The sequence below is a fragment of the Rhyacophila brunnea genome, unplaced genomic scaffold (assembly GCF_057557595.1).
Source record: "Rhyacophila brunnea isolate RB1 unplaced genomic scaffold, BYU_Rbru_1.0 scaffold_16, whole genome shotgun sequence".
Classification (NCBI taxonomy): domain Eukaryota; kingdom Metazoa; phylum Arthropoda; class Insecta; order Trichoptera; family Rhyacophilidae; genus Rhyacophila; species Rhyacophila brunnea.
In genome coordinates, this window is record NW_028232816.1 from 21,308,494 (window position 1) to 21,328,990 (window position 20,497).

Genomic DNA, 20,497 nt, shown 5'->3' on the forward strand with positions numbered 1-20,497 from the left:
GCCTGGCTTAGATCTATTATTACTAGCCAGTCTTCTTTTTGTAAGACGGCTGGAACCTCGTAATGGTGAATTAGTTTGAATGGATTTGGCTGTAGGAACGCATTCAAACGCTTTCGGTTGAAAACAGGGCATAGGGTCCCGTCTTGTTTCTTGATCAAGGCTACAAACCTCCAGTCATCAATATTGTCGAGGTCCCATTCTCGCCAATAAGCGACAATCCCACCACAGGCCCAACAGGATATCATGTGGTAGCTCCAGGTGATAGGCTCCTCAGAGTTCAATCACTTCCAGACGACAGACGCAGCCGACACAGGCTAGGGAGCCCAACTGAATGAACACCACCTATCAGGTACGTGGGAACAAGACCAGTTAGCATGGCATGGCATTCCAACAGGAAGGAAATGTTTGCAATTCAATCTCGGGTACAATCAATCATAGAATCAGATCTGCTTCTGCAGACAGACAACAAAACAGTGGTGGCATACATCAACAACGAGGGCGGCACAAAATCTGTTCCCCTCCTAAACCTCTGCCGACAGATACTAGTATTTACCAGTCGAGCCAACATCACGTCTACTGCAGACACACAGGCACATATCTAATCCCTTCTGAGGCGACTCAACTTCACATCATACCTCCACGAGAAAGGTTGCATTGCCGACGGCTACAACGCTCCAGTCATCAATATGGCCGAGGTCCCATCCTCGCCAATTGATGACAATCCCACCACAGGCCCAACAGGGCATCATGTGGTGGCCCTAGGCGATAGGATCCTCTGATTTGACACAACGCAGGTGCAATAAGGCAGTTGGTCCCTCAGGCAGGCACATGTTCAATCCATTCTGGGGCGACTTAACTTCGCATCCTACCTCCACGAGGAAGGTTGCATTGCTGACGGCTACAAAGCTCCAGTCATCAATATTGTCGAGGTCACATTCTCGCCAATATAGGCGACAATCCCACCACAGGCCTAACAGGACATCATGTGGTGGCTCCAGGTGATAGGCTCCTCAGAGTTGACACACAGAACGACATTCAATCACTTCCTGACGTCAGACCCAGCCGACACAGGCTAGGGATCCCAACTGAATGAACACCACCTATCAGGTTCGTGGGAACAAGACCAGTTAGCATGGCATGGCATTCCAACAGGAAGGAAATGTTTGCAATTCAATCTCGGGTACAATCAATCATAGGATCAGATCTGCTTCTGCAGACAGACAACAAAACAGTGGTGGCATACATCAACAACGAGGGCGGCACAAAATCCGTGACCCTCCTAAACCTCTGCCGACAGATACTAGTATTTACCAGTCGAGCCAACATCACGTCTACTGCACAATACTTCCGCAGAAATTACAACTGCGTGGCAGATCATCTCTCCCGCAGATAACTCATTCGCGAATGGCACCTCATCAACACCGCAACCACCCCACTGTTTCAAAGATGGGGTCTTCCCGAGGTGGATTTATTCGCAAGCGAAACAGCACATGTCATTGTACAACGTATGTGTCACGAGACGTTACATACAGTGGCGCGCTGTTTCATGACGCCTTCAGCCGAGTATAGAACTTCAGACTGGCGTGGATATTTCCCCCACCAAACTTACTTTCACGAGTCCTAGCGCACCTGAACTCAGCAAAAGGGAAGTACTTACTATTAATTGGCACCGAGCTGGAAACAATGCTTTTGGGGAGTGGACTTACGAAAAAGGGTGATAGTATCTTCTTATACAATGCATTACCTACATACGACACTAGTAGGTATGGAGACCAACCGTCCACATCCAAGGACCCAGGACCTGTCCCTTTAATTATGAATAATTTCGGGTGGGGTGAAATAACATCAAATTGAATGGTGGAAGATAGGGCACTCCTTACTTCCAGATGGCGTATTTCGACTTTAAAAACTTACAAACCAGCTTGGAACAAATGGAAGACAATGACATGGTGTAACATGAACCTAATGGATCATAATAGCCCTCAACCAATGGAATTAGCCAGATACCTAGGCTACTTGCACAACATGGAGGGTTTGTCGTACAACACCATCCTGGTGCCATAGCCATATTTTGCAAACCGATGATCATTGTAGATATCAGCATCAACGTGGTAGTACAACTCAATATGTTACAGGCAATTTCGGTACATAAAACGAAACCTGTCAAACCACCGGTTTGGGATCCAGGACTAGTGGTAGATCATCTTAGGAAAACAACACCGGTGGAGTACAACCTATTCGAAACGTCTCGCAGGACAGCTACCTACTCGGCTGCTTCTCGCATCGGGACGAAGGGTTCATGACCTCATACTATTCAGTAATAGTAGACAATGGGTTAGTGGATAAAGGTGACCACATAATTGTATGGCCAATGTTTGGCGCAAAGACAGATACCGCCAACATCGTCAATCGGAATGGAAGCTAAGCGCTTCCACGTGTCAAAACATCGACCCAGTATTCTGGTTACGGAAACTCGTCTGCATGTCAAACCCAAGGAGAGAGGAAGGTGGGGATATTTCGGAATTATTTATATCTTCAAGAGGACCACCAAAACCAGCCACCAGGACAGTTATAGGGAATTGGATAAGGTCAGTACTGTTGGAAGCAGGGGTACAAGAACCACCAGGCAGTGTTCGCTCAGTGGTGGCTTCCTTAAACTGTAAATATACCCAATAGATGATATATTAAAGAGAAGTAACTGGTGTAGTGAGTCGACATTAAATTTCACGACAACTACCAGAGAACGATGGACACACCACCAACAGAAGGGGGAAAGAACCCATTAACTTATCTATTCAACCATATACATTGAAAGTTACGATGGTCTATACCTCGTCAATGAATCATTGTCACATACAGGAATTTGGCATACCCAACACCAGGTGATAACAAACAGATATCTCATGGACTTCAAAGTCAAATTCGAATTATGAAAGGAGTTTTACCTACCAATAAAACTCTTATTATTCATGTTGACTTTTAAGTCCCGGTAACTTCAACCTGGTTCCTTGAGCCATATCATAATGAAGACAAAGGGATCCCAAATTCCCTACATAAAAAATAGACGCGTGGGTATGACCAGTAAATAAAAAGGGAGGAATGACCTAGGACAAGAAGAAGGAAAATAAATTAGTAGAATATAACCTCACGCGAAGAAGAAAGAGCAAACCCTATCTCAAGGACTTCAAAATCAACATGAATAATAAGAATTTTATTGGTAGGTAAAACTTCTTTCATTGATACGTGAAGACTACTTTTTCCATAGTGCAAATCGATCATTTGACAGTTGTATTTGATTTGTGAATATCATCCATTTCCGATGTGATGAACATTTTTTTGAATGTTGTCAGCGCTTTGTGAAAACAGTCTATCAATAAAATTTTGCGAATATAATCCCCAAAAAATTTAAGGGGAATATATATTCGCACAATTGAATAGACTGTTTTCACAAAGCGCTGACAACATTTAAAAAGATGTTCGTCACATCGGAAATGGATGATATTCACAAATCAACTACAACACTCAAATAATCGATTTGCACTAAGGAAAAAGTAGTCTTCACGTATCAATATACTATTGTAACCAATTAATCGTAAAAGAATACAAACACTATGAAAATTAGGTTTAATGATTTTAAACAATATTTTGGCAAAACATAAGTATGTATTAGGCACCTACTTTCAGATTCAATACTATTAATACCTATTTAGAAAGTGACGTTAATTCAAACTTAGGTAATTGTGCCGCAGATGCCGTCATGAGCTTTTATGATTTTTTTTACGAAAACAGTTTATTCCAGTAGACAATTATAATAAATACCTTTTTCTGTCGGCACATAGGTTTTTCGATCCAATAATTGTTAATTTAAAATTTGAAATGCTCATAGATTTTGATACTTCATTATCACAATCTAAGATTATATTATTAGGTACCTAATATTTGGTTGGGGTAGGTTTTTTTTTTTTTTGAATTATTAATAACCATATCCTTGCTTTTTCGTACAAGGTGGTTGTTAGTAATTTTGAACAATCACAAACACCCAGGCTTTGAGAAAAACACATAAATGTTTTTGTCATGACCGGGAATCGAACCCAGGAACTCTCGGGTGGAAGGCGAGCGCCTTACCCACTGCACCACGAGAGCCGCCGGTTGGGGTAGGTTAGGTTAGGTTGGGTTAGGTTAGGTTAGGTTAGGTTAGGTTAGGTTAGGTTTGGTCCACTCCATCCTCCTATACGGCGCCCCAATATGGGCCGATGCCACGAAAATAGAGAGCACGAGGCTCACTCTGGCAAGGGTGCAAAGAAGAAGTGCACTCAGAGTCGCTTCGGCATACCGCACGGTGTCGGAGGACGCCATCCTCGTGTTGACTGCCACCCCGCCCATAGACCTGCTTGCCAAAGAAAGGCAAGCAGTGTACAACGGTCAAAAAAAAGTCGACGCTAAGGAGCTGACCATGCAAAAATGGAAAGAAAGGTGGGATGCCTCCACAAAGGGCAGGTGGACACATCAGCTCGTCGGAAACCTAAACGCGTGGTGCGAAAGGAAACACGGCGAGCTGAACTACCACCTGACCCAAATGCTCACTGGTCATGGATGCTTCTCCAACTACCTTCACAGGATAGGGAAAGAAGTGACCCGCGAATGCCATCACTGTGGAGGCCATGACGATAACCCTGCGCACACGCTGTTTGACTGCCCAGCTTGGGAGGAAGCCAGAAACACCCTGAAAGGGATTGTCAGCGAGGAAGCAATGTCGCTGACGAACATGGTTTCCTCAATGCTGGAAAGCACAGCTGCATGGTCAGCATGGGCAGAATTCGCATCGTGCGTCCTCAAGACCAAAGAAGAAGACGAAAGATTTCGGCGAGGAGAACAGGTAGAAGTGGCCTAACAAAAGGCAAGGACATAGCTGCCTCCCTGAAGTAATGCATAAAAGCGGATTCCGGGGGGGCAGCTGAGAAGAGGAGGGGGGTTTTAGTGGGTAAGAATCCCACACTACCATCAGTCAGTCGCCGCTGACTGCTGGTGGTGTCTTAAGAAGATTTCCCCCCGCCGGAAAAAAAAAAAGGTTAGGTTAGGTTAGGTTAGGTTAGGTCAGGTCAGGTTAGGTTGGGTTAGGTTAGGTTAAGTTGGGTTAGGTTAGGTTAAGTTATATTAGGTTAGATTACGTTAGAATAGGTTAGGTTAGGTTAAGTTCAAAAATGATACTTATACAATCTTATAACGGCATCTGCGCCACATTTACCAAAATTTATATCGATGAACCGAAAAAGATATACCTAGGTGGTGTTATTTGGTTGTAGATTGTAGACATCAAATAATATATGAACGACAGCAGCATGAATATACACATATTTATATTACTGCGTTAAACATTAATTATATTGACACCTAAGCATCATTTTTGCGATTGCCTTCTAATAAATTGTATTGCTGCTACAATTATTAGTTTGACATTTGTGAATTTCTACCTTTTCTTTGTGATGAACAATTTTACAAATGTGTGCAGTTGTCAAAATTGAGTGAATTTATATTTACAATGAGTGATTTATGATTTTGGTTTTGTGAAACAAACTATTTTATGTGATTTCATCTATTTATTTGTGAAATCATTTAATATATGTGAAAACTACTTTCCAAATGTTAAAGTTATTTTTTTTTTGTGAATTTTGATTATTGCATTGTGCGATTAATTCCCACCCAAAATTTAACCATTCACTTATTATCATCTATGGTTACTATGCTTGTCTACGGTAAAATTACGAAATGTGAAATGTCAAAAACGGTATCACCTTGTGCCAAGATTGAAATGTTTTCTTGGAAATAATGACCCAAAATATGAATGAAAGTATAAAGTTCTTATGCGAGTAAGTATGTGATGAATAAATGTTTACACATCGTACTGCTATATCGATAGTATTTTGATTTAATATAAAATCTGCAGCAGTTGTTACAAAGTTAATATTTACTTCCAGTGCATTGACATTTCGTTATTTACAGTTTGTTTTCGGAGCAGAGTGTCGATGCTCAGAGTCTGGAAACTTTATGCGCCCAAACCCAAAAACGTTTCCCAAAACAAGAACAATTCAATGGTGAGCCACCCCTAAAATTAATAAAATCTAAATCGAAAATTTCTTGATATTTATTTTATAATATACCTATACTTATATATTATATTATTTTGATATCTTGGTTTTTAGTTTGCCTCCTCATATCGACCCTTATCAGTGGCGGTGATCTAACTCAGCCAGGACAGAGAGTAATCGGATTAGCAATTCTCTACGATGTCTACAAGGCTGATAATCCTTTTAACCCATTATTTCTGCATTTGTTAGAGGGGAAAGATGGATTACAACCACTGTTACCACAAGAGAGACATTTCCTAGGTCAACTCGTTAATGGATCTGTTAGAGATGTAAGTATTTATTCATGTATATTGCCCTATTTATTAAGCATATAGTGGATACAGGCAACCCTCGTTCATCGCGGCCCTTCATCTTCATTGTCTCAAAAGTGTGTCAACATAATATATTTTTTTGAGACAGATTAAGTTACACCTATTTTTTGAAACCAATAAAATTTCTTTTCTCGAATTGCTCTCATTTCAAGTTGAAAATTGTCACTGCCGATACTATCTATGATTCAATCTTTCGAATTTTCTCATATTAACGCGGGGTTCTTTATTAAATTTTAGGTTATGAAAAAATCAGCCAAACAAATAATATCAATGGAGATAAATAAAAAAGATGTGGAGTTTGACTATGGTAATCTTCAAATGTCTATTGCGGAGAAGCTATCTGAGCTGCCGCCAATGGCTCGTGCTGGCATACCTGGAATAATATCTGCTGGAGAGGGGTAAATAACCTTTTAGTAATATTATATAGTACTATAATATTATTATCTATCCATATTATATGAGGTATACAATATTAATAATATAGGAGTCAATACATAGTGATTTTTTTTTGTATTTTCTTCCCTTTCCTTCCTCAACATCTAGGAGGCCCTATAAATTATTATCGTATAAGAACTGAATAAAGACCATCATTGATTGATCAGTATCGCTAACTTTATTTATTATTTGCCAACAATAAGCGGTGGTCTCTAAATGACGACGTCTTTGCCCCCCTTTCGCCATTCATTAAAAATAAATTTATTGAAAATGATTGATTTCTGTATGTCATTTTGAAATAATTTATTCTAATAAAAGAATTAGTTTATATTTTGTTGGTTTTATGTATGTCACATTTTCTACAACCCACTCTATCTCCTTCGTCATATTATATCAGACTCTGTCCTCATTGGGACGTGGCGTCATATTATGGACAGTTTCTAATTGACATATCTCTAAATGTTGTCATAAAAATTATAAATGATAGTGTTGTGTTACATATATTTCTTTAAAATTTCAGTGGACCACCCAACAAAGCAGCATTTCAAGAACTTCTTGAAACTCTGATGAGTAAGGAAGGTATACTTCTTCACAAAACTCAAATTCCCCAATGCGCTTTACTGTCTCCTCAAATGGTTGAGTTTGACGACAGCGAAAAGGATTTCTCTGAGGTAATTAATCATTTGACATTAATTTCGAATCTGACTTGCATTGAATACTATATAAATTAACAGTAGCATATAGACATATTTTTACGGGAACAATATCTATTGCAATTAAAACGAGTTAATTTTAATTAAAAACGAGGAGCCGTAAGCTGAGGTAGAAGTGTATAGAAGATCTTTCCTGTAAATTGATTGATATAATTTTACGATATGCTTTCTTACAGTTGGTATGGAAAGATCTTCCAAATCGTAGTTTCTATAAACCTCTTTATGACAGCAGCCTGGAAGGTTTGATTGTGAAAATAGCCGCCTCCACTACTACTGCAAAAGCAAACACCAACACTGACGAATCTACTCTTAGCAATAATACAGATGCATCACAGGACACTGCAATATCAAACGCTAGCCAGGAAGCCAAAGGATTGGTTCAGCAAGCATTAAAAGGAACACTTAACGTAGCTCAACAAACTAGACTTGCCGGATGCTTAGATCAAGACCCTAATGCTATCTACAAAATTGGAATTACACCTTCACAGGTTGGTCTAACTATTATTGTTGTCCAGAAAACCCACCAATCGAAGTTACATAATACCATTTTCCATATAACAGTTACCGTTTCTTTATAATTATAAAGGAATGGTAACCAGGGAACACGAAATTAATGCAAATTGCATTACCCTATTGGTTGTGGTATAGCAGGCTACGGATCTCAAGTGGAAAATATTGGATAAACATATGCCGCGCCAATTAGTTAATTGGTGTAATTAACGTAAGAATTGGTGTAATTACGGCCCCGTAAATGCGTTTTCGGCAGTTAAGCGGTTCAAGAATATTTTTTTTTTCAAAAATTACATCTGTATTATAAAAATCTAGGTACATTATAGTTTGTCACATAAATGTTTCTTCAATTCGTTTGCAAGTCGGCATGCTTTGTTTAACTTGAGTTTTATGGCCTGACCGTCATAAAGTACCCTGCATCAAAACCTTGGTCCATGGCTATGGGTTTTACATTTGTGTTTTATTAATCTGTTCTGTGATAAATTCAATGCATTTGTTTGGAAAGACTTTAATTCAACAGTCAGTTGCATAATGTACAAAACAAAGACTTGTAAAGTTCATTAAATTTGTTATTTTTTTTTATATGTGTTTGATCCAAAGCAAGGACTCAATGTCTAATAAATATTCTTTGTTCAAAAGGTCTATTAATATGAGCTCGGTGGAGACTCATACTATGCTCTACTTAGTAGGAAAAATGGTATATTTTCTTGAAAAAATATCACAGCTGTTATAAAAATGATTTTTTACATTTCTTAATAAAACGATAAACCATTCATCAAATTAACTCAAAAATCAAAATTGTGCTTGTTATAATATTATGTATACTGGTTGTCTTTATTTGGTCAAATTCCAAATGGCATGTTGGTATCTCAGAGTGAATGATTTTGTCTAAGTCTAAAATTGTGGACTATCTGCAACTGTGGTGATATTTTTTAATTTTTTTCCAATAAATTGTTCACTTCTGAAATGTTTGGTGCTTCTCTTTCAGCTACCAGACTTGGTGGAGAATAATCCTTTGGTGGCGATATCCGTACTATTGAAATTGATCCATTCACAACAGATTACAGAATACTTTAGTGTCCTTGTCAACATGGAAATATCATTACACTCTATGGAAGTTGTCAACAGGTAGGAAATGAATATTTTCCTAGTTGTACATATGTAATAGAAATAAAAATGTGTAGGTACTGTCGAACAAGAACTTCTTATCCACGTGTTAAAACTGTGAACTAACAATTGCCTCCAGTGCAGCTAATCGCACTTCACTTTTTCGAATGATGCATGCCTCTACATTTATCATTTCATTTTATGCTCCCGTGGTGTACGGATCTGTCAATTTACGTAATTTGAATAATAAAAATATGTCTAAAACGATCAGGAGTAGAATTATTGTTAGTAAACTTTTGGTTTATTGCGAAGAAGAAAAGGATTCGCATCAAAAAGAAGAGCCGATGCATTATTTAAATACGCCTCTAGCACGCATTGTCGCCGTGATGGGTGGGTCACTAGGAGTCTTCTACATGCGACTTCCTGTTATCGCCGATTTCTTGTTGTCAGACAATACTTGCATTAATTGGATCATAGTTTCTTCTACAGTATCACATATTATGTACCAATAAAATTGTCTTCATTTACTTTTATGTTTTAATATATTATCTACCCTATAGTAGTATCGAAGTGTGAACCCAAAAATATTTCTTCTTTTCTGTCCATGTCCGCTCCTTAGAGAATACGACCCCACGTGGTATCTCCAAGAATCCCTGTCGCCCGCCAGTCTATTATTAGTATTAACCATTAATTTCTAATTATATTTGTGCGTTTCAGATTAACAACATCTGTAGATTTGCCCGTAGAGTTTGTCCACTTGTATATAAGCAATTGCATTTTGACTTGTGAAACAATCAGAGATCGCTACATGCAGAATCGACTTGTGAGGCTGGTCTGCGTATTTTTACAATCACTAATTAGGAACAAGATTATTAATGTTAAGGTATTTATAACATTTTGTTTCTTTTGGTATTTCCATAAAATACATTTTTACATATTTTAAGTACGACTATGAAAGCTTACAATTTAATCATTTTTCTAATGGATTTAAATTCAAATTCCATCAAGTACCTTCGGTCGATAGTATTATTAATCATTTTTGTTGTAAATACAAGGTGAAAATATAAGTACTATACAATACAAACTTCACGCCACCGCAACTCATCTAAATTATCTATGTAATTTAGTTGACATTCAGATAACACTTCTAACTTAATGCACTAGCCCACATAGCGTCGGCTCAACATTGTTGACTTGTTCGCATTATGTGAGAAAGGTGGATACATCCCTGAATGATGCCTGCTGCATTCTAATGGGATGCTTCAAACAGGCTCCTGTCATTCATGTGCACATTCTGGCTGGAATCGCACCATTAGGTATCCATAGAGAAGTAGCCATTGATGTACCATCACTGTGGCCAAAGCATTATTGGGCGTATCTTTCGTAAGGACACGATTGTTGATAGGAATAACGTTATTTGCATAACTAAATTAGAAATTGTGAGATGCTGATTGTCTTCACCTGAAGATTTCATGTCAAATGTAGAGCACAATAATAGCAGATGATTAGAACATCATTGTCTTCACAGAGGTTAAGAAATATTAACAATTTTATTATGCCAACTTATTTGGAAAAATCTGTCTTGGTTATTTAAAATTGCGTAGATTCTGTTTCCACCTAATATTGTTTATTATGTTGTATAATACAGTTATAATAACATATTAATAGTGTTCAGGTACAACCTTGCTAAACCTGTATTGAATGATATCGCCAAATTATTGCTACTTTGGTTCCGATATTTCTTTTGTGTTGAAAAATTAGATACCAAAATCAAATATGGCTTCTTTATATTATAATATAACCATATCCGTATGCACAACTTACTACTCCATGTCTACCCTCATCTGTGATGATGACACATTAACAACGGTCTACATACATTACATTAGCTGTTTGTTGAAAAATTTTCATTGTGTACATTGCAAAGTATGTCAAATTTTGTATGTACGAAACATTCTACACAATCCAAGTGTGCATTATTTCACTGGACATCTCTGGGTGTAAAAAGTAAATAAATAAAATATTTTGAGTATTTGTGTATATTTTCAGGATTTATTTATTGAAGTTGAAGCCTTCTGTGTGGGCTTCAGCAGGATCAGAGAGGCGGCCGCCTTGTACCGACTGCTCAAACAGCTGGACACGGGTGAAGGACCCAACACGCAAACCGCACTAAAGACCGAAAAAAATGAATTATGATTGAAAAAATAAAAATCAATAAATCAAAAATATTGAATTCATTTTGTTTTGTTAATTAATTCACAACAGTAATGAACCTTCCTCGTGAGCCTTCTTTAAAAGTCATCTAGTGTGATTTCTCTGAATGCTTTCATGAAGAATTGAATAGGTGTGAGTAAGAATTGAAATAAAACACAGTCATAAATATTGGTGTCATATATTATATTATTTTATGAATCTGTTTTATAGATTCCGTACAAAAGTATGATCGTAGAAATGTTTTTCTAGAATTATATTACTAATAAAACAAGATCGCCGGGTGCTCCTGTTAATCAAGTTACAATATAACTTTTTAAATATTAAGAACTTTTATTAAATACATAATATTGATATATAATTAAATGAAATCATTTCTTTTGGTGGCCAATTTTTGGGATCTGAACCCATGATCACTATTCGGAATTGATGATATTCTACCAACTAGCCTAGCTACAGCAGATTAATTATATGCCAAAAATAGTCAGAAAACACTTCAGCAAATACAGTGGACCCTTGGTTATCCGGATTACATTTGATCATTAGTTTCATTTGTTTATAAGAAAAATGAAAATTTTAAATATAAACGGGTAAAAAAAACGTAATATGTAACACAAGCAATTGTTATTATAACGTTTTTCTAGAAGTAAAAGACATGTTTTGTTATTTTTCATCACCTATTATTTTGGATAATCAAGGTTCTACTGTATGAGATTGGGAAAAAAAAAATCAATTGGATAAGTTACATTTTTATTATGATAGATAGCTAGATTCAGTGTTTTCTCCAATATGTTCCTAACCAATAGCAAAATTAATTTAAAAAATCCCTCACAGTGTCACATAATAATATTTTAAAGAAAGACAGAAGCATTTGGGTCGCGCCTTATTTTTTCCAACACATTTTGACCCATTAATGTAGAACATTGTCCTGTTAATATGTGTAATATTGTAATAGTATTCCAGTTTTATGGAAGTATAGTGCTTTGAATGTGTCAGTATAATACCAGCATATTTGTACTTGAAGTTCAGTGTCTTAGTAACTCTACAAGATAACTATAAAGTAGCCTCTATTCATGATAAAATATATAAGTAGAAACATGTACGCCAAAATTTGGTGTACCATAATTATAGTTAATAGAAACAAAACAGAGTAAAAAATATGATACCGATATAATAACTATGAGTGTCCTGTCCTAAGTTCTCTTCGGTCAATAAAGAAATACGTGTTGCATTTATTTTACTAGATGTGAATCTGTCAGCAGCTCTGCATTATGTATACAAATAATTTTTACAATAAATAGAGCTGAGGCAACTTTAAAATATTTTAATACTTATAAACTATGTATTGAAATGATTTCTAATTTATATGTCAATATAAAGAAGAAATAAGCCTTAATCTAATCTTACAACTAAATACTTAGGTCTGTGTCTGGAAAGAATTATGCATTATTAATAATATTATAAAGATGTTAACTCACTTTCGTAATATTGCAACAAATACCTAACCATGTCTGTTGTAATTGACACATTGACATTAGAATAAATGAACTCATTTGGTCTTATTTTCTAAAACTCTGAAAATATAAATATTTTTTTGCATAACTATTCTGCTCTTGAATTACGTCAGTGTTTCGCCTTTCGTCACCTGTAAGAAGAAAAAAAAACCCTATTATTGCATAGAAAAAAAATCAACACTCAAGTTCATGAGCAGGCGTGTCAATGGGGTATGTATAATGGATGCTGTCAGAGTGATATTACACCCACAGCTCTGTAACGTTGGTATAAGAACGATCTATGCATTGCACGTCCAACATGGCACTCGACTAAGAGATATGGCCTAATGGATTGGAGAAGTTCTTCTTTCATCATATCCACTCCTTACCTGGAGCATATGGATAACACGTGGCGCATCATGCTCGCTCGTGTCATTCCAGGTCATACCAGCATCACATAGCTCCTCCGTATACACTCTATAGGTACAGATAGTATTTAGCAGGACACCAAAATCCGGATGGCTTGATAAACAGGCAAGCCAGGTTGAAGTTCTCGGTACAAGTCGGTTACGGGGAAGTCAGGCGGGGACCGCGCTAATTTTCATAGCCGATTTTGGGAAAATTCATGAATTCTATTATTGAAAACCTAACCTAAACTAACCCAACCTAACAAATAATCCTGTATATCGACTATTTTCAAAATGTGTTTGCCGCTGGCTTCCCCATAACCGACTTGTACCAAGTTCTCTTCTGGCATCTGCAGCATGTGGCTGAGCCAGGTCCAATGTCGCCTCTTCACTCTCAGCATAAGAGGCTGCTTGGTTCGTTCTCTTATCTCCTTGTTACTCCTGAAGTCATACCACCGCACCCAGTATCTGTTCTCTAAGCTCAGTATATGGTTAGTTCTGAGTCTTCGTAATGTGCTATCATTCGCTACTGTCAGAATGCAAGCGTTGAATAGGCGGCATTTGGTTTTAACCATCGAGTTGAATGTTGCTCCAGCCATTTCTGTTTTGCCCGTCACTCATCAGAGGGAAATCTGGATCAGGACAGGTGCTATTGCACAAAACGTTGGTTTTCTTCATATTGATTTTCAAACCAACACGAGACGAATTGTTATGTATCCTATCGATTGTCTTCTGAATGCCTTTGATTGAGTTGTGGAATAATAGTGTCATTTGGCGTATTCCAGGTCGCACAGCTTCACCGTGGGGGTAACAGGTATGCCTCATTCAGGTGGTATTGACTTATAGAAAATATTTTAAATTTGCAGGGTCCATAACTCGTCAAAATTAGGTAGCTACTGTCAATGAAATATCTATTATTATTGTAATCAATTATAAAAAAAAGTGCCACAAAAGTTCACTATGCACAAATTGGTACAAGTCGGTTATGGGGAAGCCAGCGGCAAACACATTTTGAAAATAGCCGATATACTGGATTATTTGTTAGGTTGGGTTAGTTTAGGTTAGGTTAAGTTAGGTTTTCGAAATTAATAAATTTTGCCAAAATTGGGCTGCGACAATTAGCACGGTTCCCGCCTGGCTTCCCCATAACCGACTTGAACCCACAAATTTATATATCAGTTAAGTCAGCGATACTCAACCTGCGGCCCTTTAAGCTTTTATGTGCGGCCCGAAACAGATTTATTATCAGGAATTTCGTATATCTTAAGATTCGTTTCGACTTTGACGCACAGATAGTGCACAACAGCGCACGATTAATTTAAAAAACACTCAAAATTTTTAAAATCTCAAAAATGTTTTGTTAAAAAAGGGTTTCATGATTTTTTTCGTCACACCGGTAGTGATGCGGCCCGCGTTACTTTACAAATATATGTATTTGGCCCGAAGAAAAAAAAGGTTGAGTATCGTTGAGTTAAGTAGATAGCATTCAGATGTGTCACGCAAAAATTAACAATTTTGCACAACCAAAACATTTGTGATTGGAAGACGTGCAACATAATACAGCAAAAAGAAGCAGAACACTAAAATATTTAAGTGACTATTTTTATTATAATAATAACAATATATTTTTAATAGTTTCAATAATTTGTTTTTCTGGGGGCCTCATTATAATATCAGGCCAGGGCTCCTTCCACCATAACTTGCTATTTGAATATTTATGTATAGTTGGCTGTATGATACATAATATGAGATAGTGTGTATATTATGCTTTATTAAACTTTTCAAATGCAATACCATAAATTAGATAGATATTAAGGTGTAGTAATAAAATATTAATAGTTATCTTACGCATGCTTCCAAATAGTCGATTCTTCTTTCTAAAGTTGTCAACTTTTCGTTCAAAACTGCTAATCGGGATCTACATGATAAATCTGAAATGGATAATGTCATAATTGAATTAAACGATTCGAATCCGGCACAGTGCGAGGTTTTTCCGGAAGCCGCAAGTATTTTAGAAGTGCGATAATTATTGACCTACCAAACGAGTTTAAAAAGTCGGTAATTTTTTTAATGCTTCCAGTTATTACTTCTATATATTCACGGTTTGCCCAATCTTGTTGTATTTGTTTCTGAATTGTTTCCCGATCTCTGTTGGGTGTCGTCATTTTGGATTTTGTATGACTTTCATACGATAACAAAATTCTGATCTGACGTTTCAAATTGTTGCTAGTAGTCAAAGACCATAGATAACAAGTTACTTTGATACCAAAGAGAAATATACTGTTCAACCTCTAGCTTTTGTATTTTTTCAATAATTTATTGTTCCTTATTAATAATTGTAGGTATATTAAATTAAACGTAATAAAGGGTCTTTTTACTTGTTCTCCGCCACCGCTCGCTATCATCTGTCAGTGAGCGCAGTGTTGCCAACCGAACTATAATTATAGTACATTTTGGCTCGCGTACTATTAAAAAAGTAACATTTTCGTCCGTGTATTATTAAAAATGTATAGTACGTCAAAAATACCACAATTTTGAAAAATGGAATTAATCGAATTCGCCGGTTATGTGAATATTCCATATTGCTTATTTCATTGCGTTTAAAAGTTGTCTATAATATCGTCGATGTTTAAAGTTCCGTAAAATGTTCGTACTTCAATCACAGCAAATCGTAATAACGTGAAGCGAGGGACGTAGTAAGTAAATTTATATAATATACGATCTCAGTGTGCGATATTTCTATGGATGTAATCTTGCGTTGTATACTCTAAAAAAACTAACGTGACAGTTAAAATGACGGCGGCCGGTGTTAGCATTTTTCGGTCGTAAGAGGTGTTTTAATAAAGCAGGGCATCGCAATTTTTTGAATTCTCCGTTATGTTTATGTGACAAACAAAAAACTTACATTTTCAACACGTCTTATAATTTTTGCCGAAATACTATAATGTCTTGGACCGCGTACTATAATTCAATAACAAAAAGATAGCTTAATTCCAAAATGTTGACTGACAGATAAAGACGACGGAGAACCAGTAAAAAGCACCGTAATAAATAAAATTATTATTCTTCAACCATTATTAACGATTTTGTATAAATTATTTTCATTCAAAAATGTCGGTTGTCGTACAACCATGTTTGTTACTTAATTATATTTTTTTACAATGGTGATTGGATATGTTTAAATATTATTTAATTTTATAATACAATATGTACCCAGTAGCGTAACTACTTACTTTTGAGACACCTACGAAACTAATTACTTACTTTTGAGACACCTACGAAAATTTAAAAAATGATAACCATAACTTCCATCTCCCATCAATGAACCCATCTCTTTTGTAGATTACATGCTATAAAGTGTAAAAATAAAAGTAATTTCTGATTGGACGTTTGTTTATAAATGCACTTGATATCAGATAGATAGGCCATTCTGATGTCAGTGGCAGGGATTTTGTTACGCTTTGGGTAATATTTTATAAGGTGAGTCGGGGTAAGTGTGACATTTAATTCAGTGAGATGAATTTCAACCTGGTTCATGATGAATAGGTGTGTTTTAAACAGTTGAAAACTTTACCGTAGGATCTACAAAAGAATTACAATTTCTATGTACAGAAGGAACCCACTGTATATCTTACTATACCTAATACGACATTTTAATATTTTTTGATCACTAGTCAGTTTGTTACACTTACTCCAATATTGGGGTAAGTGTAACTAAATTCATCTTTATTCCAAAAGTACCTACTCCAAAACCATAACGTGTTACACGCATAGAAAGGTAATATTTCATTTAATGGATATTGAGTCATGAGTTAAAACTACAGTATAGAATTTCAACAAAATGGACTAAAACATTTTTTTTTGGGGTAAGTGTGTCATACTAATGTAAGAAGCGCTAGTGACAGTGTTTCCATCTTTTTCTATGGTGATTATAGTACAAAGGCGTAAAAATTATAGTATTTCTAAAAAATATATAGTAGGTACAGAACATTTTTAGTCTTAAATCCTTTAAAATTATAGTATTTTGGTATATTTGGGGTAAATTTATAGTATTTTACATTTTTCGCAGAATTAAAATTAAAGTATTGTACTATACTTATAGTACGGTTGGCATCACTGGCTAGTGATGTCCCGAAACAAAAACGACGTATTAACGTAGGTAGTTGACAGAAATTCGATGACACTATCGAGTTTACTTTTTGAAGGATCATGGGATAAACTTGTTATGTCAAGTTGACAGTCAATATTATATATCCTTTGTGGACAATCTTTTAAATCCAGGTTGTTGATTGTAAGGTGAGTCGGGGTAAGTGTGACATATAATTCAATTAGATGAATCTCAACCAGGTTCATGATGAATAGGTGTGTTTTAAACAGTTGAAAACTTTACCATAGGATCAACAAAAGCATTACAATTAATATGTCCATAAGGAACCCACTCTATATAATATTACTATAATACGACATTTTAATATTTTTTGGTCACTAGTCAGTTTGTTACTCTTACCTTGCTCTTACCCCTATATTGGGGTAAGTGTAACTAAATTCATCTTTATTCCAAAAGTAGTTGAAAACCATAACGTATTACATGCATAGAAAGGTAATATTTCATTTAATGGATATTGAGTCTTGAATTAAAACTACAGTAAGTATATAGTTTCAACAAAAATGGACTAAAACATTTTTTTCGGGTAAATGTGTCATACTAGGTAATGTATGAAGCGCTAGTGATGGCCCGAAACAAAACGACGTATTTTTTATTAACTCAGGTAAACGTACCAGTAGTTGACCACTTAAGAAAAAATAATAACAAAAATAACGATTAACGTTTAGCATTAGACTGAATGTTGGCAAAGCAAGTCTACTCATGATGGATCAAATGTCTTAATTAATATTGACACCCCGTAAGTCCGGGTAGGGAGGGGAGACGGGGCCACACGGCCGATCTGACCTCCGCGCTCGACTCTCCGGTCGGCCTGACGTTAATGACGCCCTCGTAGCGTGCCGTCGGCAGAACGCGGGAGCCACACGACCAGCTTCCACCCTTCGACTAGCTCAGAATAGTTCAAGGCGGTCAATAGTAGCTGGTTTTTAGTTCGGTAGAGCACGTTCAGTGTACGGTTATAAAATTTTAACAGCCCTAAATTTATTAAAGATGGGCGCCTTAGGCTGTCAATTAAAATCTAAGGTTCACAGACACACAGTCCGTCGCGTTTCGGAGACTTCCGCTAACTGCCTCGCCAGCCTCGACACCTACCGTGTCGCGGCCAGGTCTCCTCTTTTTTTGGCATTATCGCTGTCCCTTTCAATCTACCCCTGAACATTCACCCCTCTCTATCATTCTCACCCGCGGCGAATGTTTGGCCTTTGCCTGGGTTTTACCGTAAGGGTCGTCCAGGTCACCTTTTTGGCAGGTAGATGAAAGTTACAGCAATTTCGAAGAATTGAAACCAAAAGAAACAACAATAGGTATTTTACTAATACGATTTAAAAACTAAAATTGTCTCGCGTGACCAACCTTTATCTCGCCCCATCTGGTAATTTGAACATTTGTAGGTAATTAATACAAATTATCCTATTCATAGAGTGGCGATAGAAGGATTTTGGCTTGGCGGAATATGAGAAACATGAATGTGGCATCCATATCTTCGCTCGTACTTTACCCTTAAGGGGTCCTCCATGCACGTAGAAACGTGGAGGTATCAATATGATAAGACAAAAATTAAGAAAGGGTCTGTTACAAAAAAAATTATTCAATTTTTCAAAACCATGTTGCTGTTTCAGTAGTTGATCATCGAAAAAATTGAAAGTTCCAGTAGTTGACCACTATATTTTTCAGTACCTAGTTGACCATGTCTAATCAAGAGGCTTCATGGTTCATCTGTCATCAGAGTTGCCTCAGGGTTTCCTGTCAGGCCACTCTAGCCCATAGCTACTTGAATCAGCTTGGTAGCAATGAGCGGTTCAGGAATAAGTTACATAGGAAAGAATTTTGTTTGACAGCCAATCATCAGCTTTGTTCGGGTAAGAAAGGTACAAAATTAGTTACTTCATCAAAGTAAAAATACAAAAATATACCGTCGTTACCCCGAACTTCCCTAGTTTTAGTGGGATTTTGCGTAATATCATAAAAATTAAAATGTTTTCGTAACTAGTAATTATATCCAATGAAGTATTGCGTTGTCAATTTTGTACAAGTGACATGAAATTTCACATTTTGTAGGAAAAACATTATTTTTTGATCATTGAAAGACACCAGGCGAAGCATGGTGTACTTACCCGAACTTCGCCCAGCGTTGTATTTTTCAAATGTAGCCATATATATAAATAAAGGAAAAGATTTAATAGTAAATAGATGTGTTCAAAACAATATGAACCATAGTGATGGGTGTATAAGGTTCAATTTAGCAAGATATTAGGCGGCCATAGACGGACTCGTAAGAGGTTGAACATGCCAGTTAATACGTAATGGCGGCCATACAGTTATCTTTGGTAGATAATCTGCTGCGCCCATAGACGGACACTTTTCGACCTGTCAGATGTGTGCCATTTTCAAACTGCCAGCGACCCCCCACTCCCGTGTTTTTGTAAAACTGTTGGAATTTCAACTCACCGAAAGTTTTTGGGTGACGTTAGCTAGCCGTGTCGTAAAGTAGGAGTAGCTGGCGCGATTTGGCGGCAAATTTTGACAGTTCTGTCATACTTCTAAGTTCGTTCGATAAGAAGTATATTATTTTTGTTGCGTATTAGTTCTTTTGCTACTCAAATATAATTACGAATATTGTGAAGTGTCAACTAGGTACCGCAAACAATATTTTCCACTACTTAAATACAAAAATATGTCTAGGTATCATGGAAACAGACGCCAACTTGCAATTTGTGCAATGTATGTCCATAACAGGGCGATGATAACGGAAAGACGTCGTTCCAAATGGGTGAAACAGTGGCTTATGGAGAAGGAACATTTTAGCCATATTCCTTTGTTAAAAGTCATGCGGGAGAGTGATCCTGAGGATTTAAAAAATTACTTACGAATGAATGGAGAATTGTACGATCACCTGCTATCAAAGTTATGTGATCGGTTGACCAAGCAAAATACTGTGATGAGACAGTCGATCAGTCCACACGAGAGACTTACGGCTACATTACGATTCCTCGCAACGG

At 36.8% G+C, this 20,497-nt stretch overlaps 2 protein-coding genes across 2 annotated transcripts; one reads left to right on the plus strand and one right to left on the minus strand.

Moving 5' to 3' along the window:
* The first annotated feature begins 5,746 nt into the window (after window positions 1–5,746).
* Not11 (CCR4-NOT transcription complex subunit 11) lies at window positions 5,747–11,459 on the plus strand. The gene is made up of 9 exons (XM_085944077.1): window positions 5,747–5,867; window positions 6,001–6,092; window positions 6,201–6,415; window positions 6,695–6,855; window positions 7,413–7,563; window positions 7,782–8,093; window positions 9,104–9,243; window positions 9,940–10,105; window positions 11,272–11,459. Exons 1-9 carry the CDS (start codon window positions 5,827–5,829, stop codon window positions 11,416–11,418), a joined length of 1,425 nt encoding a protein of 474 aa, XP_085800203.1. The 5' UTR covers window positions 5,747–5,826; the 3' UTR covers window positions 11,419–11,459.
* Window positions 11,460–11,606: 147 nt separating this feature from the next.
* On the minus strand, window positions 11,607–15,553 carry HSPC300 (hematopoietic stem/progenitor cell protein 300). Its single transcript, XM_085943465.1, has 3 exons — window positions 15,372–15,553; window positions 15,182–15,264; window positions 11,607–13,078 (listed from the first exon to the last, which is right to left on the minus strand). Exons 1-3 carry the CDS (start codon window positions 15,496–15,498, stop codon window positions 13,052–13,054), a joined length of 237 nt encoding a protein of 78 aa, XP_085799591.1. The 5' UTR covers window positions 15,499–15,553; the 3' UTR covers window positions 11,607–13,051.
* Window positions 15,554–20,497: the final 4,944 nt, after the last annotated feature.